Source organism: Arabidopsis thaliana, chromosome 3, assembly GCF_000001735.4.
Source record: "Arabidopsis thaliana chromosome 3, partial sequence".
Lineage (NCBI taxonomy): Eukaryota > Viridiplantae > Streptophyta > Magnoliopsida > Brassicales > Brassicaceae > Arabidopsis > Arabidopsis thaliana.
The window spans coordinates 6,565,323-6,590,843 of NC_003074.8; the positions used below are offsets into that span (position 1 = coordinate 6,565,323).

General features: G+C 37.5%; 3 protein-coding genes, 1 long non-coding RNA gene and 1 pseudogene across 6 annotated transcripts; 4 read left to right on the forward strand and 1 right to left on the reverse strand.

Moving 5' to 3' along the window:
* Nucleotides 1-626: 626 nt before the first annotated feature.
* On the forward strand, nt 627-731 carry AT3G19035 (uncharacterized protein; the record flags this gene model as incomplete). Its single annotated transcript, NM_001125186.1, has 1 exon — nt 627-731. One exon carries the CDS (start codon nt 627-629, stop codon nt 729-731), a length of 105 nt encoding a protein of 34 aa, NP_001118658.1.
* Nucleotides 732-1,698: 967 nt separating this feature from the next.
* HAF2 (histone acetyltransferase of the TAFII250 family 2) lies at nt 1,699-10,291 on the reverse strand (the record flags this gene model as incomplete). Of its 2 annotated transcripts, NM_001338377.1 has the most annotated exons (18): nt 1,699-2,209; nt 2,514-3,602; nt 3,683-3,739; nt 3,829-3,927; nt 4,051-4,220; nt 4,309-4,792; nt 4,939-5,145; nt 5,447-5,647; nt 5,793-5,882; nt 6,026-6,217; nt 6,436-6,772; nt 6,898-7,135; nt 7,254-7,456; nt 7,608-8,718; nt 9,112-9,286; nt 9,377-9,468; nt 9,720-9,944; nt 10,197-10,291. In NM_001338377.1, the coding sequence occupies 18 exons, from the start codon at nt 10,228-10,230 to the stop codon at nt 1,835-1,837; spliced, it is 5,379 nt and encodes a 1,792-aa protein (NP_001327580.1). In that variant the 3' UTR covers nt 1,699-1,834. The 2 variants fall into 2 exon arrangements, with proteins under 2 accessions (NP_001327580.1, NP_188534.2); NM_112790.3 differs by lacking the exon at nt 10,197-10,291 and having other exon boundaries at nt 1,761-2,209; nt 9,720-9,960.
* A 682-nt stretch (nt 10,292-10,973) lies between these two features.
* On the forward strand, nt 10,974-11,934 carry AT3G19045 (annotated as a pseudogene; the record flags this gene model as incomplete). Its single annotated transcript has 1 exon — nt 10,974-11,934.
* A 227-nt stretch (nt 11,935-12,161) lies between these two features.
* On the forward strand, nt 12,162-12,471 carry AT3G03795. The gene has a single exon (NR_141037.1). It is a non-coding gene; the product is annotated as an other RNA (long non-coding RNA).
* Nucleotides 12,402-24,931, forward strand: POK2 (phragmoplast orienting kinesin 2). The gene is made up of 37 exons (NM_112791.6): nt 12,402-12,587; nt 12,711-13,309; nt 13,493-13,648; nt 13,732-13,815; nt 14,177-14,296; nt 14,388-14,501; nt 14,582-14,674; nt 14,748-14,908; nt 14,976-15,050; nt 15,141-15,228; nt 15,314-15,372; nt 15,462-15,525; nt 15,616-15,681; nt 15,767-15,952; nt 16,049-16,153; nt 16,238-16,473; nt 16,565-16,634; nt 16,724-16,789; nt 16,899-16,943; nt 17,023-17,102; nt 17,208-17,289; nt 17,406-18,986; nt 19,074-19,412; nt 19,646-21,931; nt 22,027-22,134; nt 22,217-22,338; nt 22,412-22,499; nt 22,589-22,663; nt 22,742-22,975; nt 23,069-23,167; nt 23,373-23,447; nt 23,539-23,597; nt 23,702-23,813; nt 23,903-24,013; nt 24,100-24,336; nt 24,439-24,561; nt 24,653-24,931. The coding sequence occupies exons 2-37, from the start codon at nt 12,725-12,727 to the stop codon at nt 24,782-24,784; spliced, it is 8,316 nt and encodes a 2,771-aa protein (NP_188535.4). The 5' UTR covers nt 12,402-12,587; nt 12,711-12,724; the 3' UTR covers nt 24,785-24,931.
* Nucleotides 24,932-25,521: the final 590 nt, after the last annotated feature.

Sequence of the window (25,521 nt, forward strand, 5' to 3'; positions counted from 1 at the left end):
AATGATTCACAATATTTAAAATCAAAAAGTGTTGATCATAAAGTGCATGAGATAATGATTATTAATTAGTTTTATTCTCGAATGATTGGTAGTTGTTTATTACATAAAGTCGAATCTAGATGTCACTATATTTTTCGATATTTGCAAATATGGCTAATTGCTGAAACAATGTGATCTTCCTAATGAAATCATACTGATTACTGACCCCAAATGAAGAAAACTATCACAAAGTCTAAAACCATTTAAACGATTAATTTCACTCTAATTCGATTTCTTTTATGAATTTAGCTAGAATAACTCTAAAATATAAACTCAAAACAATGAACAAAATAGGTGACCCTAAAAAAAACTTGGGGGTTTTAAACTAAAATTTCCAAGATAGGGGTGAATATCTAATTCTTCTTAATTCGTGGGATTGGAATGAAAATCAGTAGAGTGATAGATGTGACGTAGCACCAAACGGTCCAAACCCAAAAAAATTTGCATAATTAAGAAATTAAGTAGTGCATATTGTTGCGACTTGCAAGTAGCATCTCAACCATTCTTTCTTTAACTTTATTAAGCTTTAAGGCTTAGCTTAATTAAACAAAACACCAAAATTAGCTAACCATATGTTCTAAGAGCCCATGGAAATTATGCCACGTGTCTTCGTCGGAGTTGTTGAAGTCCCTCCTACTTTCATCCTTTTTAAGATCAAAGTTTATGTGTTTTGTCTAGTGGTATATTTTTAAAATTTTAGTACAAAATACAAAATTTTAAAAGTAACCAATAGATAAGACACAGAATCTCATTACGAGATTCTAACATCTTCATGGCTTTATCAAAAACATGGTTGGCCGAGTGTAACAATATTCACTTTGTTCTAGAGTTACCATAAAACAGATTAATAAAACTTGGTGATTGTTTTATCGAATTTGAATTTAGAATAATTTCCATCGCCATAAAGTAATTAAAATCCTTCCATGTTATGTAATAGTGAAATACACGCACAAGCGAAGCAAAATTAATCTTCCCTAACAATGTTTGTTTAGCAACTTGGATAGGAGATAGATTATGCGGAATGCGTGTTATTTGCATGTATATATCATTGAATCCGATTTCATATAATCATATTCCAAAAAAAGAAAGAAAAAACCTCTAAAGTCTAATAATAGTGTATATAAAATAAAGATTACGGAAACGTAAGCAAATCTTATGATGCATGGCGACCTTTAAAGACCACATCTTCCTTTTTGATTTTTCTATTCTTGATCAGTCTTATCCACTTATTCCTCTAATTTATTTTATATAAAACAAACTTGTTATAAAAAGAGCACGTAAAAAATGAATTTAAACTAATGATGACTAGAAATTAAAAACTGATGACGATCATAAGTATGCTTTACCTTTTGGTATGTTCCGATCCACTTCAAACTAATTTGACTATATATCTATACTATAGGTGTACAAGTGTGTATATACAATAAGTTTCAAATGCAAACATGCAATTGAAAAACATTAAGACGTATAATTCCATCATTACATAAATAATTACGGTATAATATGAAAATAAGAAGTTAAGTTTTATGTAACGAAAATCCAGGATCCAGGCAACTCTTGCAAATTTGTTTCAAAGACTTTGCAATTTTGTAAATGTTCATCTTGATCAGATAAACCAGAATATTAATCATATGCATAAAGCTCCTAAGTATTTCGGTAATTTTACATTTGTAATGCAATTATAGAAAAAAATTATTTCATCAAAAACTAATTTCGATATTCTCGTTTGCAAAGTGCGTAAATTTCTTCCATTAACAGAAATCATTAGGAGCTACGCTAACCCCATTTTAGCACTCTATCTCAATGAATCACTGGAATCTACTATACCTTTCTCTGCTTCTTTTAACTCATCTCTATATTCATCCAACAAGCGATCACATTTCACCAGCAACTCATCTGCCAAAGGCGGTATTGACAGGTTACGCCCATCGTTGTATAGATGAGCATTGAACTTGATCTGCCAGACATCGTGTCTAAATTGCTGTCGGTCACGGTACTCCATCCTCCGTACCTTATCCCGGATTGTCGAGAGATCCATTGGGCATTTCACAATTTCAAGATAGTTGGGAGCCTCCTTTTTCGTGACCGGTTTCAAGAAGAGGTATGACACGTTTACCTCTTTGACTCTCAGTGTGTCCACTATGCTTTCCAAGATGTTTGCTAGGCCAACCTGTTTGTAAATGAATAGAGAAGAAAAAACAAAGATGAGTTTCGCAGAGCTATTAGGATCATGTATCACTTGGTTTTCATCTAGTTTTTAGATTTAAACTTCAATGTCTCCTTTCAATTTATGGCAAGACAACAAAAACCTACATGTGATTGAATAATCAATTAGGTAAAACTGTGAGTTCCAGTTTGATCTCAACAACGGTCCGGATGTAAACACATGAAACTATGAAAGCAAGCAACGTGGTTATAGAGCAATAACATTTAAGTGAACAAAAGTAAAATATGGAAGCAACGAGGATTTTGACCTGTCCTTTTTTTCGTCGTTTTGGTTGAGGTGCATACTCTGTCCTGTTCCTTTCAAAGTCAGAGACACACAGGCTGTTGATATTCTGACCACTTTCTGAAGATATTCCATCGTTTCGTCGAGGAGGATAATTTTCGAGTATTCCGCGTTGCAGCTTCTTTTTCTGCTTGGCTTTTCGTCGTTTCTCTTCCTCCCTCTCACTCCGTATAACCTCTCTGTATCTTCTGCTCTCAGCTATCTCACTGCGTTCTTCTGATACAGTACTATCATCGTAAGCTCTTCTCACCTTTCCCTCCCTGTGCAGTTCCGTACTTATATCTTGTTCTTTCCGCCATTTTCTATCATCTTTTGGTCCCCAGTCTAGAAAGTTCTCTGACAATCTGAGTCTCTGCTGCCTCTGAAAATCTGCCAGTTCTGCCATTCTTTTTGTTTTCCTGGACTCAAATTGTGGAGTCTCTTCAAGACTACCGCTGTCATGATCAGTTATCTCTTTTAAACGTTTAATAACAAGTTTCTTCTGCGAATGTTCTTTTCCTGTTGGCGGCCATATAACGCGATGAGGCCTACAAGATTCAGCTTGATCTTTATCTATGCTTAAAGATGGCTGCGGAACTGAAGTAGTGTACCTACTTGAGGCAGCCTGATCTGTCTCTGTACTTGGTAAGAGTTGTCCAGAAACAGAAGGATTGTGAAGCTCGCTCTCCCCTCTCTCTCTACTATATGCAGGCATCAATGAATGGAAAGGACTGTCAGATTCAACCTTCGATGCTTTAGGTTTTGCCTTACTTGAAATTTTGAGTTTCCTAGATGTCAACTTAGTCCCAGAGTCTATTTCAGAAACAGCTGCTACGTCAGAACTTCCTGGAGTTTTGGAAGTTGAATCACCTACTTTCGTAGCTTCATTTACAGAAATTTTTGTTGCACTTTTTGGCGCAGGCTTCTTGTTGTCGATAGGTGTCAGCCAGACCTCGCCTGATAGATCTGAAGAACTCGGTTTTCCAGTAGACTTCTTCATATCCATACTTTCCGGCTGGGATTCTGTATTTCTTCTGTATTTTGGGCAGTGTTTATTGGTTTTCATGTGTCCATGCTGGCATGAAGATAATAGTCAAAACGTTTCTTTTTCGAAGCAAGTTTAGATTTATAATCTAGTCTAACAAGCAATTCTACCTGACCACAGGCTCCACAGACGAAGTTCGCTCTTGCTGTTTTTTTTCCCATGAATACCTGGTATGGACAGAGCAAAAATAACACCTCAGAGTGACCATACAATTTAAAAAATATAGTTTACACATGTTGACCTGATTTGATTGTACCTTTTGGTTTTCCTTCAGTATTTTCTTCATCTGGCATATAGGAGTGCCGATCTCTTTTACCTGTTTATCTTTGGGGGACTTAGAAGTTGCTTTATCAACCTGCCAATTTAGGAGGATACAAGATACAAGTTTGTCAACAAAAATGCAAGACCTAATGAGTTGACACAGTCATCGAAAAAGAAAAGAATAATAGCGTTTTAAATTTTCCAAACTTATACTTACGTTTTTGGTGTGTTTGACGGTGCTCTCATTCACGATTAAGAAAGATGCATCAGGTTCGGTGGCAATATATTTCTTGTCAATGAAAGGTTCAAAATTGGACCGTGGAGGAGGAAAGGATCCAATTCCCTCTCCCACATCTTTCAACTTCTTTTTCTTCTTATCATTCTCATCTAAATAAGCACCACCAGTGAGTGATTCATTAAGAAGAGGATCTTTAGCTGATAGCGCAAATGCTTAGTTAAGCTTCAAAGCACGTACCTTGCATCAGCAATCGGCATAACTCGACATATTCAGCAGCCTCATCTTCAATTTCTTCGTCTTTCTCAACTTGAGATGGCCACCGTCTCATCTTGAGTCCCTTCACTCCATCCAACTTTTCATTCATAGACTTATTAGATTCTTCCCCCTCCCCACCATCCTCAGCATCAAGTAGATCTTCCAGATCTCCAACAAAGGAGTCCAAATCACTGTTTGCCTCATTTTCACTTTCGTTCCCATCATCATCACAAGCTGAAAGGGACAGACGTTGCCTATCCCAAATCTCATGACACATTTCTCGGGCCTGCTGTTGCAACTGTAGGAAAGACATTCTCTGGCTACGGGAAAACATACCTACTGTTGTGGGGCCAACCTTACCACCAGATGCAGCCTGCTCACTTGATATCTTGCGTATCATAGCTGTTCGATGCCGTTGAGTTTGCTTGGCAATTATCTCATCAGGAACATTGAACTTAAGAAGAACCTATAAAGAGATCCAGCCAAACCATATCTCACATTGTCAAATTTCAGATGGCCTTTAGTATGGTAGAAGTCTAGAAGAAATGGGAAAAATAGTAAAAAATATGAGCCCTTTTAGGTTCATAGACAATCTGAAATAAAGAAGCAAACCTCTCGAGCTGCTTCCATGCTTAATCTGCGAGGATCAGCATCTGTACCAGTGACAGTTGGGACTCCGCGACAGGCTGCTGCCTTTTTCTTCTTATGTTCGGATGCAGCTGATGATTTTGGTGCAACTCGGACGTAGCTGAATCCTAGACCCCGTCCAGAGGGATCACCAACTCCAGTAATTTCCAAACGCTCTATATTTTCTCTGCCCTACTCAAACCCAAAGAGGAATATCAGATAAATGAGCATCAAACCAGCCTAGTAACAAAAGCATGAGAACTTATAAAACTGATCAGGAACGTCATATTGACAGGATTCAAAATGACTCTTAACAAAACTAGAGAAAATAGAGCTGAAATAGATTCTAGTCTTTCTTGCAAAGAACTTATAATATATCACCAGCGCGTATCTATAAATGAGAACAGATTGATCATGCCTTTAATGGATTAGGGTTACAACATATAGATAAGAGCTCACTGGATTTAAAATTCCCAATATAAGTGATGTTCACCTGAGTTGCACAAGTAACAAAACTACTGCTCAGATTCCATGGAGTTATCTGCAACTCCCTCGCAATATGTGATGCAGCGGCAATCCTTTCATCTGGGAGCTGAGCCAATGCAGTTGATATGCTGGCAGGCAATGTAAACCGAGTGATCCCTAAATGTTTGAGCCGGAACAGCCCAGCTAGCATACTCTCATAGGAACACACCTAGGCCAACAAAACATAGAAAACCACGCTCTTGAAAATGATCTTCCCAGAAAATAGCTCTCAAAATCTCACTAACTGTACCCAAACAGTACAAAACAGATGGCGTGTATGTTAAACATGAAACAAACTCGAAATCGAGACTTACATCCTCTGGTGCCACCAGAGTGTTCAACCCAAGTGGAATCTTATCAAACTTACGTTTCTTGGACCAGCAAGCCTTGCCATTTGCATCTCTCTGCATTTTTATGTCCATGTCAGAATGATAATATGATACAGAAGCTTGCATGATGAAATGATGATGAACTGATGATGAAAAACAAAGAGAAAGAGTACGCATGCAACTCTAGGTGCCGCTTATGAGCAGGTGAGAATTTGTACCTCTAAATCGGAACAAACTTGCATGTATTTTCTGACAGTTGCATCTGATATGTTAGAAAATGAGAAAGACAGCTCATCGGCAGCAATACGGTCGCGATGCTTAAACTCTCGATACACATAGGCCATCATTCTGTTCACCAAATAAGCATGAAGATTCTTTGATGCAGGAGACATTATTTCCATTCGAGGTTCCTACGGAAAATACATACTCAGTATGCCGGCAGTGTGACAGTTAAAAATGAAAGAAAAATAAGATGTGGATGCATTACTAAATCACAAGCATGGACATATAGACTCATTCTTCAATTTTTTTTGTTGAGCAAAAGACTCATTCTTCAATACTGTATATATAAGCAGTAATACTTTCTCTGAACAGAAATTCTAAGAGAGAAATCTTGCAAAACACAAACCTGTTGTCCAACAGCAACTATCTTGTTAATACGCCTTAGAGAGAGCTTTCCTTTAGCAGACCGGACCAACAAATAATCTGTTGATTGCAACCTATGAGGAAAAACAGGTGCTTTGTACATGTTTGTTTCAACAGATGACTGACTGCAACCACCGTGTACTTCCCCAAGGAAAGGGGATTTGTTCCCATGTTCTAGAATAATCACACTCCCTAAGGTATCACTTTGATTGCGCAGCAAGTTCCCATGTTGATCCTCTGGGGATGACTTCTGATAATACGTGCACAAATTTGCACCCATTCCTGCATTGCTGAGCATCAACGGCCTCTCTTCACAATACCTACTCAGATTAATGAAAAGTAACGGTGACTTATAGACAAAGATCAAGATAACTACAAGAGCCATAAAGTAACAAAACAAAAGTTCCAAATTTGACAGGTAAGTCTCATATAGAAATTCTCTTACTCCATCAAGAAAACATGGCCATCTTGATTAGATAGGTCAGATTTCTTCTTGAAAGCCCCAGGAGGTCGTAAAGATTTATTTTCGCCAGGAAGCTTTTGTGCCCATGGCCACAGATGCACCTTAGTACGTAAAAGATGGACAAGGGAATTGGGTTGAACATTTTGTTCAGCAAGAGACTTTTCATCCTCAAGTTCCTTCCCCATATAAAACATCTTCACTGCTTCTGTTTCCTTAAAATCTGCAACACAATTGTAGCAAATGAGCTCTAAGATTTGCAAGTGAATAGTACAGCATGTTCTCCAAATAGAATCCATGTCATAATGGGGTAGACAAAAAATGAAAGGAAAACAAACAACCTAGCTTTCTAGAAGCCTTGGCTTTTAAAGAAGAGACAGATTCCTCTCTGCCGACGGTTAGCAGTGATCCTTTACCCCCCAGACTCTTAACAACAATTGTCATGGAACCTTGGGTGGGTAAAATTTTTTGCTGCTTTATGGCTAGCTCATTGTCATGTGGATACCACAGAGCTTTGGGCCGGTGAAAATTTGCTCTCTCTTTACTGCAATGAGTTAAATCAAAACTTTTTAACATAAACCACTAAAAAAATGTATTTAAAAAATATATCCAGTGGCAACATTGAGACCACACACGAATGTAACAATGAAGCGTACAAATACAATAAGATGTAAAAATTCAAATGACTCACTTACTTGCTCAATTTGATCTTCATCGTCTGCAATTTAATCGCTGGTGCCGAATGGAAAACTCTCAAACTGTGTACGGTAGATTTCTTAGCATTTCCTTGCAGTTTCTGAGCGCTTTTCCCATTCATATAGAATTTGTCATTAGAAATATTGAATTGCCACCCAGAATTTGATCCACAGCCTTCTTGAAAGGATCCGTCCTTGGATTTTGAAGATCGAGATACAATCCTAGATCCAGCATGAAGTTGAAGATATTTTCTTTCCTTATTGTTCGGAACTTCAAAGATCATTTGCTCATCTTGAAGATCAAATATTAGTTTAGACCTGCTCAAATCTTTATCTGACTCCCATATTATGCTATCTAACCATGACTCATCCCACATATCCCTATCTTGCAATGCAAGTCCACTCAAGCGCCCACGAGCGTCACTATTAAGCTGCTTTAAATTCTCCCGTCCAGCATCGCCATTTTCCCTATAATGATCCTCATCCCACTGAGATTCTAATCTAAGGAGTTGTGGATGATGTCTACTTTTGTTAGTGGACTCATTTGTAGACTGGGAACCTCTTGAGCCAAAAGACTCCAACGGATTTACAAAAAAAGGCTCGAGCATGTTGTTATTGTCCCCTTGAGTTTGCCCTCCAGAGTTCATCACATTTAAGCTTTCTTGTTCAGTCACTGAATTTGAAGCCCTCACCTGTACCATTATACCTGCTGACTCAAGTCCAGATTTGAAGCCCTCACAACAATTAGCACTAAATTGAGGAGAAATTTCCCAGAGTATTAGATGTTCCCATTCTTGCTGGTCTAGAGGGAAAACTTCCATTGTTAATTGAGACTGACAGAGAGATGAATTATCGTCTTTTAAGTCCTGCTTCAACAGTTCACCCATGATACATGAATCCCTTCCTAGCTTGGTAAACTCTCTCGATTCTGATGTAGTATCCCTTACTATGCCAGATTTTACCAGCTGTGAACGCTCTCTGATTGGTAAGGGAACATCCAGCTGAATTTGATCAGTTTTTTTCCCATGAGTGTCAATCCTACCATGGCTCTTCAGGAGTACCTCCTCATCGTCTTCGATAAGCTCAGAAATATCCATAGATATGTATTTGTCTGTACCAAAGAAGGCTATGATGTAAGAGTCTCATATGATAATTGTTTTCATAGAACTTTCTCAGCTATTCTAGTTACATTAAAAGAAGTGATGAATTACAAACAGAAAAGAACAATGCAGAGAGATAACGAGAGAAACAGAGAAAATAATGTATATCATTTCAGAAGCACCAAATATACATATCTACTAAATTCTTGCCAAGAAAAGACAGAGCCACATACAAAAAACTTCTCATGCTTTCGACACCTAATGGCTTTTAGAATTGAACGGGAGATACTGAAAATCTTGAGAAATCATTGTTGTTGTAGATTTTAACATCCCAATGGAAAGCACAAAAAATTCAAAGGCTTTTGAGAATAAACAAAATTAGGAAGCCGTTGCAGATCACATACCTCTATAAGTGATACATCTAATTTCTCTCTTCTGCCGTTTCTTCTGTGGCTCTTGTATAGCAAATATCTCAGAGAATTGTAAGATGACCATACCATCATCTTCAAGATATAACGTAGGCAGCGGGGTGACACGTTTCTCATCCAAAGTAGCTTCTGATAATCCAACCACCAACTCCTGAACGTTTCAATGAGATCACTAACAGAACAAAATCATTCCACAACAAAAAAAGATGTTATCTGAGACACCGAAATCATTCTTGCTGACCTCCTGGACATCTCCTGTGTCCATCTGATTCTTATTTCCCAAGATGCTAGCCTCCTTTTCATGCTTTACGGGCTTTTCCTCCTTCAAGACAACTGCGAAAATAATGTTTAGTGTCTCATAATCACTAACACAAAAGGAATCTAAGAAAAGTTCCAAGAGTTCTGATCTCTAGTATTTATGACGCACTGGACTCCAACTTAACAAGAGATTATTTTCCCGAGCTAAACAAGTATAAGTGTTGAGAAAACTAAACCAATCTGAGATTAATGAAATGACAAAACAAAAGTAGAGAATAGAGTGTGCTAATCGTTTTGTTCAAGAAACGGAAATTTCAAAAGCAAACCTGGTTCCCTCTCTTCTGAATCAAAAGATTTCTCAACTGGTACATGTTCCTTCTCTTGTCCTCCTTGTTCATCATAATCTTCGTCGTCAAACACAGAAGCTCTGGAATTTAAACCACTCAAAGCAAATGCAGCTGATAAGTACTCTCTTTTTGGTAGTAGGTGATCTTCCTCAGTAACTACTTGAAGCTCAGGCCCATCATACTCTTCATCATTGCTCCCATAATCTACACGACATATCATCACAAGTCAGTGAAGCTGATGACCGGGAATTGGTAGTGGCAAATAGTTTCAGTTTGTAACTGCTATGGGTGGGACTTGTTGCGTATATCAAAATCTCAAACATAAAAACCTTCTATTTAATTAACTCAAAACGCTGAGCAATAAATTATCCCACAATAAGTAGATTATGACTAGAGCAAAACTAGGAGAATGCAATACACTAATGAAGAAACCATGTAAGAAACTGCAAATATAACCTGCGGAAGTCTCGTTGTCGTTGGACTCAGACATAATAAAACCCTCGAATGCAAAGAGTGGCGTGACAATTTTGCTTCCCAAATAGCAAAGGAACTACTGAAAAGAATCAGGAGCAAGAACAAATCCACGACTCAACGAAAACCTACAAGGGAAACATACCACCATCAAATTTTCCGGTACAATTAGGGAATAACAACGTTCATACCCAAGTACCAATTTTCGTCAAATTTTGTTGTTTAGTAAGGAACCAAGAACAAAACCCTCGTTGATATCTAACCGAGACGACGACATTCAACGTTATGTGGGATTGGCGGTTTCCTAATTGAGAGTATGTACACATTTAGCCGGAGGAAGTGAAGCGGAGCTCAATCGGGTGATTGGAAGATACAACGGAAAGAAGAAATCGTCTGAGGGATCAAAGAGGCGGGTATTAACATCGGAGTGGTAATTTATAGGGAAAAGTTTATAACCCGCCCCGATTCTGATTTAGTTGTCCCGGGTCCCATTTTTTTTTTTGCACTTCAAAGATTATGTTTATTAATGGTCCACAGAATACAGCCCAATAAAAGCCCATTTAGTTACATATCCCGGGTCCAATAAAGTAAATAATTAGTCAAAAATTATATAATTAAGTAATTAATAATTTTGATGGAAATTTGGCAAGACAAGTAAATAAATAAGAGTAAAAGTGATTTTCTCGCATATTACTCTTCTTCTAGATTTTGGCGCTTTTTTAAAATTTACGTTAGAAATACTAAATAAAACAAACAAAACCTATGCCCTGTTCGTTTTCCTGTCGCTGGATCCAGCGACAGCGACCAACGACCAGCGACAGCAACCAGCGACAACATATATTGTTCGATTGTCTGTCGCTGGACTCAGCGACCAATTACATCAACAATCGCTAATAATTGTCGTTGTGTTGTTCGTTTGACTGTCGCTATAAACAGTCGCTATATTTTTTTTTAAAATTAATTATTTTTGGTACTAATTTATATTTTAAAATCAAAATGTAAATCATATATATCATACACCATGAGAAAAATAAATTAATAGATTTATTTATTTTAGTTTTATCAAATTTAATTTGACTATAATTAGTTTATGTTATTTGAATTTAATTTATTTTAACTTAATTTAATAAGAATTATTTTAATTAAACTAGAACTCAAACCTTTCTTGATATCGCAGAGAAAAATATTATAAATTTATTTATATAATAATTTCTTTAAAACAAATCTAACTCCAAATGATGCATATTCTAAATTTCGTAGTTATTCAATAGTATATATATAACTAACCGGAAAAAATAACTGTAAATATTTTGACAGAAAATTACAATATAGGAAGGTTGCAATAAAAGACACAAGCGAGAAAAAACAACCATCAATATTTTTTACGGAAAGTTGCGATTAAAAGACACAACCGTTCAGAGTGCAAAAAGACATTTATTTTAAGTTTAATTTAATTTAATTCTGTTTAATTTAATTATTTTTAATTATTCTTTAATTTATATTTTTTGATCGCTAAATTGTTCGTTTGCATGTCGTTGGATCCAGCGACTAAAACCAGCGACTAATCGCTGAAATCAGCGACTGATCGCTAAAAATTTCAGCGACCAAAAATTGCGGTCGCTGGTCGCTGGCGATTGTCGTTACTTTTGATCGCTATGCAAACAAACAACTTTTGGTCGTTGTCGCTGGTTTCAGTCGTCAGCGACAGGCAAACGAACACAGACAAGCAAACGAACACAGGCAAACGAACAGGACCCTAATTTACCAAAATGAAACAAAATATAATTATCCATGTCCAAAAAGAAAAAGAAGAACAATAATTGTCATATGACAAAATTAAAGGATATACTTGTTACGGTGTATATTGTATAGTCTCTTTATTTCATTCTTATAGTAACAGACCCAAACCAAACCAAATCCTACGCAAAATTAGTCTATTTTTTTTATTTTATCTCGAACTTTGACATAAGCCGCTAGGAAATATATATTTTAATCACGAGGCGAGATAATTCGAATTAAAATGGACCCTCTCTAGTCTCTACTGCTTTTTTCAATGTCTTAGCCGTTTGAATATTTTTGAAAAAATAAAAGAAAATAGGTTTCTCATTTACGAAACTAACCTCTACAAGCCTACTTTATTACGTGAGAAAGCCCTTTCCAAATTCAAATTCGAACAGCGCCTCAAAGTACAAAACATAAAGATGCAATCTCAGCCGTCCATTTCATCTTCTTTCTTTTACATTCCTTTCTCCGTCCTGCTTCACTGCTCAAATCATGCGAATCTAGAAAGAGAGAGGGAGTGAGAGAGAAAGAGAGAGAGCGAACTCTTTAGAAGCTCGACAAATTTTGGATTTTGTTGCTCAATTTACTACACAGGTGAGATCTATTTCAGCCTTTAAACCCAACGAGCTTCTTAGCTTTAGCTATGGATTCCAAGTTTCTAAACTTATCATTTCTCGTGTGTCGATTTCATAAATTTTGAACTGGGTTTTGTTTCAGATTAGGGTAATACAATGTCAAAGGAGACCAAGCTTTCCCGTAGAGATTCAGACAATCACGATGACGAAATCGAGAATGTTCCTGAAAATCTCCGAGCTTCGCTTTTGTCTCTAACCAGCAACGATTCATTGAAGAATCCTAAACACGAGTGTGGAAGTAAGATTGATAGAACTCCGTCTAAGCCTAGAGCAAAGAACCCAGATCCAGCATTGCCTTTACGGACGCCTGATAAGTATCGATCCGCAGCGGCGTTTTCTAAGAATCGGTTTGGTTGGGGAGATAAGTGTGATTCTATCACTAATACAACGAACGCGGCTTTGTTGAATACGACTCCTAAAACTGGTAGAGTTGTTGGGAGAGCTTATTCGGAGACCAATTCGACTCAGAATACGCCTACTAAGAGTGTATCTAAGCCTCCAGGATCTTGTTACAGAGGGAAGTTAGATGGGACTGGAACTGTTAGAGCTGGTGGTTATGCCTCGTTGTATAAAGGTTTGTCTAGTTCTTCTGGACAAGTTTCAACAGTTGTTAACTCGGTCGAAGTTCCTCACTTTAGCCTTAAGGAAGATCCATCTTTCTGGATGGATCACAACGTACAGGTAGCAATTTGTTCCCATGGTTTACTTTTCGTTTCTTTTGGAGTCTTTGAATTGCTGTACTCTTCTCATTGTTCACTGTCCATTAGCTTAGCTGCACCAAGTTGTGTCTTTTAACAACTTGTTTTCGACTTTAAGAAGTTTCTGTTAGGCGGCACACATTGATGGTTACTGAATGAATTGCAGATTCTTATACGTGTACGACCACTTAATAGCATGGAGAGGAGTATAAATGGGTACAATAGGTGCTTAAAGCAAGAAAGTTCACAATGCGTAGCATGGATTGGACCACCAGAAACACGATTTCAGTTCGATCATGTGGCGTGTGAGACAATTGACCAGGTAAGACTCAGAACGAAATCAGAAAATTTGGTTTCCTTTTCTTCACATATGTGAAAGTATTTTTTTGCATCCTAAATTTGTAGGAAACCCTTTTTCGGGTAGCTGGTCTCCCCATGGTGGAAAATTGCTTGTCTGGCTACAACAGCTGTATATTTGCATATGGCCAGGTATATTACTCTGTGATTCTAGAGATAGATTATGAGAGTGATCTACTACCTCTGGGTCAGGCTCAAGCTAAAAACACTAGCAAGTTTATTTCTGTTAAGCCTTGCGTTTTCTGGTGACCATGGTAAAGCTGTTTTTTGTTTTGTGATAGAGCTGTAAAGATGTCCCAATTTAGGTAATTTGGTGAGGACACTTAATTCTAATATCATGTCCTCTTTAAGAAATTATTTGAAAATCCTGACAAGGTTACAATCAGATGGGATAGTTAAATTTTCAGAATAGGAGTTAGTGGGGATAGTTTCTTTCTTTGGCCTTATATTTCTTTCAGTTCCTAACTTGCAATAATTTGTTGGGATTGTGCAGACAGGAAGTGGAAAGACATATACAATGCTTGGAGAAGTCGGTGATTTAGAATTTAAACCAAGTCCCAACAGAGGAATGATGCCTCGGATATTTGAGTTTTTATTTGCAAGAATACAAGCTGTAATTCTCTTATGATATAGCTTTTACCATATCTATTACAGAGATATCTTAACCTTGCTAATTGCATCTTGCTTCATTGTTCTTGTTGCAGGAGGAAGAGAGCAGAAGAGACGAGAGACTTAAATACAATTGCAAATGCTCTTTCCTTGAGATTTACAATGAACAAATTACAGACCTTCTTGAACCGTCTTCAACAAATTTGCAGGTAACTTTTATATTCTTTTGTTGGTGAAAGTCCAAGTAGATGCGAAAGGCGTAGTTCTCTAATGTGTTTTCACTTTTTAGCTTCGAGAGGACATTAAGAGCGGTGTCTATGTGGAAAATCTCACTGAATGTGAAGTACAAAGTGTTCAAGACATCTTAGGGCTTATCACACAGGTTAGTATTGCCGTCTACCAAACAGTTTTGTCTTATGTTTAATGTTCCTGAGATCTTATCTGTTGTACAATAGGGTTCTTTGAATCGAAGAGTCGGAGCAACAAATATGAACAGAGAAAGCAGCCGATCACATAGTGTATTTACATGCGTGATTGAGAGCAGATGGGAAAAAGACTCAACAGCTAATATGCGTTTTGCAAGACTGAACTTGGTTGATCTCGCTGGATCAGAGAGGTAACTATAGTGCGTTTTGCTTGGTATTGCCGTAGAACCTCATCTAACATTGTGCATTCTGTAACAGGCAGAAAACTTCTGGCGCTGAGGGTGACCGCCTAAAAGAAGCTGCTAGTATCAATAAATCATTATCCACACTAGGGTAATCAAGGAATAGTTTATTCCCTGGCATAACTCAGTATCTCAACTAGCTGTTATGTTAAATTTGACTATTCGTTATTATTGATTGCAGACATGTAATTATGGTTCTTGTGGATGTGGCAAATGGTAAACCAAGGCATATTCCATATCGTGATTCCAGGCTGACATTTCTTCTTCAGGTTAAATCTAAATTCATTGGCTTTCTTCACTGAAGTTGATATCTATCGTTTTATAGCATTATAACGGTAATTATTTTATCTACAGGACTCACTGGGTGGCAATTCTAAAACAATGATTATTGCTAATGCCAGTCCTTCCGTCAGGTATTCTTTCAAAGCTAATTTGATCTAGTGTTACATTAACTCGTATAGTTAGTAAAAAACTTATCGCTTCTCTCGTTTATCACTGACAGTTGTGCAGCAGAGACGCTCAACACTCTTAAATTTGCTCAGAGAGCAAAGCTAATCCAGAACAATGTAAGTTTGCACTGTAATCCATATTGTAAGTTTTGAGGGAGATAAATCATGAATAACCTTTGGATAACTATTATGTATCAAATTATTTAGGCCGTGGTCAACGAAGATTCCAACGAGGATGTCCTGGAATTACGCCGTCAAATCCGACTTTTAAAGGCGTGTAACATTTTAAACTGCCGTTAGGTGCTCGTTATGTGAAGCTGTAATAACGCTAAGACAATTTTTTGTGTCTGCGGAACAGGAAGAGCTTTCCCTCCTCAAGCGCCAGAACATATCCAGGGCGTTGTCATTTGGATCAGCAACAGCCAACTTCGCAGAATCACAAGTCGATTCGCCATCAAGTGTAATGCATGAGACAGGACAACAGCAGGCTGGTAACTTGCTTGTGTATGAATCTGGAGGCTGTGTAAGGATGTCTAGAAAGCAGGTATATCAACTTGAGAAAGTATGTTAGGCTTTACTGAGGATTCATATGCCTCTGTCTTGGGATTCCACTAAAAATCTGTATATGTTTATATATCAGTTGAAATCTTTGGAGATAACACTTGCTGGCTCATTAAGACGAGAACATGTGGCTGATGCTTCAATTAAGAAGCTTGAAGCGGAGATAGAGCATCTAAACCGTTTGGTAATTCTTTTTCACCTACACTGTTCCCATTCCCACTTATGTTTCAGATATCGCCTGAATCCATTTATGATCATTTAACTTTAGGTTCGACAAAGGGAGGAAGATACTAGGAGCACAAAAATGATGCTCAGGTTTCGAGAAGACAAGATACAGAGGCTAGAATCACTTCTTGGCAACCATATATCTGCAGATTCTTTTTTGCTGGAAGAGAATAACGTGTTGTCAGAAGAGATTCAGCTGCTTCAAGCTAAAATTGATAAAAATCCTGAACTGACTCGCTTTGCCCTGGAAAACATAAGGCTACTGGATCAACTTAGAAGGTGATAAATCTTCAAAAACATGTGATGCCGACGTTAAAGATAATGTGTGCTTTTTTATATATAAAAAGTTTTGTTATTATGGTACTTGCAGATTTCAAGAGTTTTATGAGGAAGGTGAGAGAGAAATTCTACTGGGCGAAGTCTCAAATCTGCGAAACCAGGTACCTCTAGTTAGCACAACATCCTGGTATCGATTCATTCTTCTTTTCGATTGCAATACCATCCTTAACCTTAGCTATTGCTCATGCAGCTCTTCCAGTTTCTTGATGAAAACTCTGACTGGCAAAAACATGTTGATGATGGAATAGAGCCACAGGTTACATCTATTTACCTCTTTCTATATGTTAATATCTCTTAATATCCAGCAGGATTGTGCTTCATTGGTTGCTTGTCAATAATATCTTGTTGTATTTCGTATGGCACAGGGTGCATCACGTATGAGCAAAGAAAATTGTTCTCTACAGGAGGAGGTCGAGTCACTTTCTTTCTCTTGTTTCTTGTGCATCACGTATTTTCAATTTCATTTTCTTAACGTCTTTTCCATTGCAGTTAAAAAAGACCTGTTACGAGCTTGAGAAATGCAGAAGTAACCTTGGTTCTTGCCTGGAAGAGAATGCAAAGCTTAGTAGGTTAGCAAATCTGATTTGATGATTCTTGGGTTTTTCCTGGTATATGGCCAAATGAGTTCTCATTTTCCCCATACCCTGATGAGTCTTCTCGCCATTCTCCTGCAGAGAAATCAATGATCTACAAGCTATGGTCAGCGATATCAGAGCTTGCACACCTGATGAACATAGCAGTGTGAACAAACAAAAGGTTTGAACAATAAGTACAATGTGATTTACTAATCTGCCCAACCATCTGTTTTGTTGTTTCTGCAGGTTAACCTTGAGCGTTTCACTTAACAGTTGAATTTTGTAAAAAAATTGTAGGCGCTGTTGGGGACTCAAAATTTTGAGCCGCACGAAACACTTGCTTGTGAGCAGGCCAATTATGTCGAAGAAATCATCAAACTGCAGCTTGATCTGGACGTACAAAAAATTATACTTGATGAGGAAAGAACACTACGTGGTGATACAGAGGCACAAGCAGTTCGCTTAAAATTTGATATTGAAGTGTTGAAGGACCAACTACTTTTGATAAGCAAGCAGCAAAAAAATGTTTATAGCGAGCTGGGGGAGACAAAGTCTGCAGTTGCAGCTCTCGAATCGCAGAACATTATATTGATCCAAGAAGCAGTGGAGTTGAGGAGAATAAAGGAGAACTATTTTGAGCTTTTAAAAAAGCAAGAGCTTGATATCCCAGCAATGAAGTCCAAACAGTGCGATGAGTTCAAAGATAATCCTGCAGAGGACAGTGAAATTGATACAAAGTTTAAGAAGATGCAAGCATCTCTTGAAAAAGCTAAGAGATTGAACATGCTGTACAAGAGTGATATCGCTTCTAAGGCATGTGGAGATGAAGAAATGGATGAAGTTTGCAAGCAAGCTGAAGCTGCAACTGCTGAGGTGATTGTCTGTTTGCAGAATGAGCTTGAAGTTCTTCAGAAGGAGGTCAATGATTTCCAGTCAAAAGAAAACGTGACTGAAAAGCAGGTAGAGATTTTAGAAACTCAGATGGAGGAGCTGCAGGATAAATTACGAGACACGACCATGGATAATGAGCAGTTGCAAGAACAGCTCAGAGGCAAAGACATGGAATTACTGATCATATCAAATGAAATGGAACTTCTCACATCTGAGCTTGAAGAAATTCTGCTGAATGGGAATGAAGGCCTTACAGATGCGTGTTACCAGGCTGATCTTATTTCGGGTTCCTTACCAGATAAAAGGATATGGATATCTGAACAGGTTGGAGGATTAATAAGAACACTTTCTGAGAGGGAATTAATGATTGAAGATCTTGAAAGCTGTTTGGAGGATGCCAATAAAAAGCGATGTGATATAGAATCCATGTTGAAGTCTCTTAAAGGGGCAGCAATAGTAATGAATGAAGCGCACCAGAGAGAGTTCGAGGAAAAGGAGACAGATGTTCTCCTCCTGAAATCGCAGTTGTGCACAAAAACAGAGACAATATTAAGGCTTCAAGAGAAGCTGAAGATGGCTGAAAGGTTGATTTATGAAGCATCAGATTGTGCAACAGCTTCTCTAATAATTGTCAACCGATATTCTGAGGTAACCGAATCCCATACTTTTGAGTTGAAGCAAAAGGATTTTCAGGTTGCGGAATCTACTGGAACAATTCTTTCTCTGAAGCAACAAGTACAAGATTTGGAAGCTACCTGTAAGGAATTTAGAAGCAAACTTCTAGAAGAAGAAAAGAATGCTTCTGCTATGGAACAAAAGCTTGAAGAAATTGAGGAGACTAGCATTTCAGCGATGAAAGAGAAGCTTTCTGAGCTCAAGGGTGGCGTATCTGATCTGAGATCATGCATTACCATGTGTCAAGAGCATGACAAATACACTGAGGCAGAGAATTCACTAAGTTCTCCAGCCCACTGTAGTGAAGGACAGGTGGGCTAAAACTTTTTTTATATTAACGATCATGCCTTGTTATGTATAGTAATGTTTTAGTCCTTTACTGAAAAAAATTCCATACAGGAACCTGGAAGGAATGTAGTTGTCTCCTCTTGCATAGAGAAGACTCCAAACAACAATCATACAGAGTCCATGAGATTGAGCAGTAAGGTGTCTAGTGAGAGAGGTAAAGTGATAATACTGCTAAAGCAAGAAATGGAATCTGCACTTGCAAGCTTGAAGGAGGTTCAAGTTGAAATGGCCAATCTCAAGGGTGAGAAGGAAGAGCTAAAGGCATCTGAGAAAAGAAGCTTAAGCAACTTGAACGATCTTGCTGCACAGATTTGCAACCTTAATACTGTGATGAGTAATATGGAAGAACAATATGAGCACAAGATGGAAGTCACAGATCATAAACTTAAGGCAAGTAACTCGTTATTCTTGTCCCTTTCAAATTACTGGATTTAAAATTATGATACGTTATTAAAAATCACTAGATTAACTGCACAAAACTGAGATGGCTCGCATACTTTGTACATTTGCTATCTTCATTACATCTTTTATGGGAGGGAGGGTTTCACCTATTCTTTACATCTCTCTCAGATGCTATAAATTTTCTCTCTTTTTTTTTCTGAAATTATTATGCTATTTTACAGACTTTGGAGCATGAAATAGCTAAGATGAAGATAGAGGCTGACCAAGAATATGTAGAAAACTTGTGTATTCTTAAAAAATTTGAGGAGGCTCAAGGGACTATTAGAGAAGCAGATATCACAGTCAATGAGCTCGTAATAGCGAACGAAAAGATGAGATTTGACCTGGAGAAGCAGAAGAAAAGAGGAATCAGCTTGGTTGGAGAGAAAAAAGCCTTAGTTGAAAAGCTGCAGGAGCTGGAATCCATAAATGTCAAAGAAAATGAGAAACTTGCGTACCTTGAGAAGCTATTCGAGTCAAGTTTGATGGGAATAGGAAATCTTGTCGAAGAGCTGGCCACTGTTGTCAGAAAATTACAGGATGAATCATCTGTGGCCTTGACTGGCATGGCCAAAGATTTATCTGAGTTAAAGTCTTGGGTTTCAGAAACAAACTCAGCTAGATTATTCCTTGAGGATATCTGGTCAGAAATAATCATGAAGGATTGTGCTATCTCAGTTCTGCACCTATGCCATATGGGGATTTTGTTGGAAACAGTTACAGGGATCAATACCGAAAATGGTTTGCTTCAACGTGGTCTGTGTGTATCAAACTCTTCCATAGCCGGATTAAGAGATAATAATCTAAGGTTAAGAAGGGAGCTAGAAATGTTTGCAAATCTGAAGGGTAAACTACTGACTGATATAAAGAATGGTTTTGAAAGAATTTCAAGAAATGAAGAAGCAACTAATCTACTTACTACAAAATTAAGCAGTTTTGATCAGAAAATTTCAGGGTTACAGTACCAGGAGGACCTGATGTTGCAAAGATCTAACAGCATGGGATCTCAGCTTGATATTTTGCTGAAAGAAATAGATTTGAGCAACGGGGACCTTGCAGAAACTCTGTTGGAGCAAGAACGGCATTTGAATCAGAAAAATGATTTCTTTGACACTGAAGTTCAGCTTTATTTAATGGACCTTTGCTCAAAGGATGTTGAGTTGCTTGTTCTGGCGCAAACAGCAAAAGAATATTCTTCTTGTCTAGCAGTTGTGGATAGAGAGCTTCTTGATCATCATGTCATCGTTGAGGATCTTAAAGAGAAACTTATTGTTTCCCAGGTGGAGGGTGAGCTCAAAGACCAATGTCTGGTAGATAACAAACTGGAGACCGTTTCAGTGAAAGAAGAGCTGACTGAAGCACAGAGTAAAATCAAGGTTCTCTCATCGGATCTTGATCGCAGTGTGCAAAAAATCGCCGAAATAGACGAAGTAAACAAGGATTTTGGAGAAAGAGTCATCTTCTTGGAGTCTAGCATCACTGGCCTACAGCAAGAACTGGCGATGAAAGCTTCTGAACTTTACAGTCTCGAACACTCCCGGTCAGTAACTGCAGAAGAATTGGATATCAAAGAAAGGGATGTCCAAGTTTATGCTGACATTGTCAGTTCGTTGAAGAAGGAAAACGTATCCCTTAAGAACAAGTTCATACATTTTGGTGAAGATCAATTTAAAGCACTAGATGTCACGAGGTTAAGCATTGCCAAATGCTCACATCTAACTGAAGATAGCAAGAAACTGGAGAAACTAACCAGAGATGGTATGGCTATTTCTGATAAAATGTTGCAACTGATATGTGAAAACGTCGATAAGGCTTCAGTATTCGCAGACACTGTTCAATCTTTGCAGATTGATGTACAAGAGTTGTTGTCTGAGAATCTGAATCTCCACGATGAGCTTTTGAGAAAGGATGATGTTCTAAAGGGGTTGTCTTTTGACCTCAGCCTACTACAAGAATCTGCTTCCAATTCCAGGGACAAGAAAGATGAAACAAAGGAAATCATGGTTCATGTTGAAGCTTTAGAAAAGACACTAGCTTTGAAAACCTTTGAACTAGAAGATGCTGTTTCTCACGCCCAAATGCTTGAAGTTCGACTGCAAGAGAGCAAAGAAATAACCCGCAACCTTGAAGTGGATACTGAAAAGGCAAGGAAGTGCCAAGAAAAGCTGTCAGCGGAAAATAAAGACATTAGAGCGGAAGCTGAAGATCTCTTGGCAGAAAAATGCTCCCTAGAGGAGGAAATGATCCAGACAAAGAAAGTATCAGAGAGCATGGAGATGGAGCTCTTTAATCTAAGAAATGCTCTCGGACAATTGAATGATACAGTTGCGTTTACCCAGAGAAAACTAAATGATGCCATCGATGAGAGGGATAATCTCCAAGATGAGGTTTTGAATCTGAAAGAAGAATTCGGGAAGATGAAATCTGAGGCTAAAGAAATGGAAGCTAGGTACATAGAAGCTCAACAGGTAGACAACAACACAATTAGATTTGACAAGACACGTCCATTTTCTCAGTCCTTTTTGCAATACTTACTTAAAATTTGTTTATCTTCTTCTCACAGATTGCTGAATCAAGAAAGACATATGCCGACGAGAGAGAAGAAGAAGTGAAGCTATTAGAAGGATCAGTTGAGGAACTTGAGTATACTATCAACGTACTAGAAAACAAGGTTAAAACTAATCATTTTTTACTATGTAACAGCTTATTTTAATCGATGTGCTTAATTGTCTGACGGAGGCGTATTTCAATAGGTTAACGTTGTCAAAGATGAAGCTGAAAGACAGCGTCTGCAAAGGGAGGAGCTGGAAATGGAGCTTCATACCATACGCCAGCAGATGGAAAGTGCAAGAAATGCTGATGAGGAAATGAAAAGGTTAGAAAAAATTAAGCACCTTAAATAGGTATATGTTTCAAGCAACTCATATCCTTTTTTTGTGTGGTCAAAGAATTTTAGATGAAAAGCATATGGATCTTGCGCAAGCTAAGAAGCATATAGAAGCGCTGGAGAGAAATACGGCTGACCAAAAGACCGAGGTAACAATATTTGTTATTTTGAACAGAGATGGATCCTTAATGACAGTTTCAAAAAAATTGATGGTATATGTATGTTTACTCTGCAACAGATTACTCAACTCAGTGAGCATATATCGGAATTAAATTTGCATGCAGAGGCTCAGGCTAGTGAATACATGCATAAGGTAAAGATAGTTTTTAATTGATTGACTACCCTTAAAAGTTTATCAAAAGACTTACTAAGAGTGATCCATTGCAAACAGTTCAAGGAGTTGGAAGCAATGGCTGAGCAAGTAAAGCCAGAAATCCATGTTTCTCAAGCTATAGATTCTTCGTTGAGTAAAGGTTCAGGGAAACCTCGGGGTTCTGGCTCTCCTTTCAGATGCATAGGGTTGGGAATTACACAACAAATGAGATCTGAGAAGGACGAGGAGCTTGCTGCTGCAAGGCTACGAATTGAGGAGCTTGAAACTGTAGTTTCAACCCGGCAGAAAGAGGTAACTAATCGAAAATGTTATCTATATGCTATATTGAAACGTTTGGCATCCATTTGGTATTTTCTTTTCTAACCTCGTATTTCTGCTCCCCAGATATTTTTATTGAATTCAAAACTCGCCAAGGTGGATAGCATGACACATGATATTAATCGAGTTTTGCTGGGAGTCAAACAGAATGTGACAAATTGTGCGGTAAGTAGTTATTTAACTTTTCTTTTTCTTGACATGTTGTGTAGCTTTTACATGTTTTCTGCTTCTGTAATGAAAAATAAAGATCTATCTTTAATCTCTGTGGAACCTGGTTACATTAGTCATTGTCTTGTCACTTGCTGTATAAACCAGTAAATGGTAAATGAAAGTCAATGACCTTTTTTCCTTCTTTCGCTTTTTTTTTCAGTCATTCTTGGATAGTCAACAAGTATTGAAGATAGCAGAGATGCTTCAACATAATAGTTCAGATTCACGAGAAAGGGTAATTTTCTTTGGATAGAACTGCAGGAAGAAATATTAATAAGTAAGTGGTAATAATCAAACGTATCTTGCCTGAAATTTTATGTAAATAGGATCTTGAAGTCTCTCATCTCAAGCAGCAACTCAATGAATACAATGAGAAAAGGCAAGGGTAAGCAAGTGTTGCACTCTGTCAAACCTTCAATAGCAGAAAATATGGGTTTTGGCCAATTCGAGATGTTTGACCATAAGTTCGCTTACAATATCTCGATGCAGATGGATAGAGGAAATCGAAGGAAAGCAGACAGAATTAGTTACTGCGCAGATAAAACTCGAGGAACATCGGCAGTATCAGCAGCTGCTTAAGAAAGAGAATGAATTACTAAAGGTTAAAATAGGCACCGTTTTTTTATTTTAGTGTTACGCATTATACAAAAGTCGTGACAGACCATATCTTAATCTTCTTACTTTCAACAGAAGGAGAATTTTAGTCATAAAATAAAAGTGATGGAACTTGAAGGAGAAGTGAAGAAGCTATCGTCTCATCAAAACCCTGAGTGGAGAACTCGTGATCAAGCTCGAATCAAGGCAAGAAATCTCTAACTTCTCTGTGTATTTATTTAATTACTCTTTTTTATTCTGATACTTATTTTCTTTGGTGTCATATGCAACAGGAAGAAAACAATGTGTTGAAACTTCAGCTAGATGAGCTCAATTTGAAGTTACGGAGAGCAGATGTGAGTGTTTCTCGTGCCAAAGAAGAGCTTGCTTTTTACCGAGCATCTTCTGTAAAGAACCCGCATTCAAATTTTGACAAGACGCATCAGTTAAGTACCAAACTGAAGGAAACCGAAGAGGATAGAATGCAGCTTGCTCAGGAGCTATTAAGTCTCTGCACCAGTATCCTAAAGGTAAGAGGAACAGTCATAGTTTTTCACTGTAAATAAACTCCAAAACGTACGTCAACATAATAGAATTCTAAACATCTTTTTGTGGACTGAAATTTCCCTCAGGCAGCAGGTGTAACAGGAGAAGACTTTACAGACATAAACCCTGAAGTTGCTGAAGAGGCACTTGAACAGCTCAAGACAAAACTTGGTTTACTTGAAAGTGAAGTACACCACTTTAGGTTAAAGGTAAGAAGATATAGTTCCATTTGAAGCTTCAATCCCTGTAGCTTATCCCAAAATAAGTATTAAGAGATGATTGAAAAAAATCATGATGCAGGGAAAAGCAAAGAGCAGAAGAAGTAGGAATCCTGAGAGAAAGATGCCTTCAATGCCTTCTCCTCGAAGATCATGGAGTCAGAGTCCAAGAAGTATGTCTCAGGTTCCTTTTTTCTCTTCTTTAGACAGGTGAAAGAACGGTATGTTTGTATGAGAACAATCAGTCAGTGTATATTTATGAATGTTTCATGTAACTGTTATGCGTGATTAGTAAATAATTTTTATAAACAATTCAACGAAACATATATTACGAGCACTTCTTCTTCTTCTTCTTCAATTACTAACAAGAGTACAAATCAAAAGCCAGCATAACAAAAGGAAACATTCAGAAACAGAGCACAAATTCAACACGATGATGCAACCACGCAGGTCCTCCTTTAAACTATCGGAGAGGCTGATAGTTTAAAGAATGGAGTCTTGATTTTGAAACATTGTTGATTTGGGAACATCATGCCAATCCATCAACAATTTTTTTACTGCTAAGCTAATAAAAACTGTGGTGCTTAATTTCTTTTATTCGTTTTTTTCCCCTTAGATTATACACTTTGCTTAGGGATTTTTCCTTAGGAAAAAAAATAAATTCAATATAATAATCGAGTGTTTAAGTTAGATATAGTTATTAACATGTTTTTATCCAACAACGAAAAATCAAAACGGTGGCGCTATGATTTAGGATCGGGAGATCTTCTTGTTGGCGAAATAAAACAAATATTTACATTTTGATTTTGATTTTCTCTACAAAACAAATTAAATATATATATTTTGATTTTCTCTTCAAAATTTTATCAAACAAATTTCTCTACAAAGACAAATGTTAACCTTATGAATATACAAACAAAAGTAGGGTTTGTGTTTGGTGAAAAAGAGAGA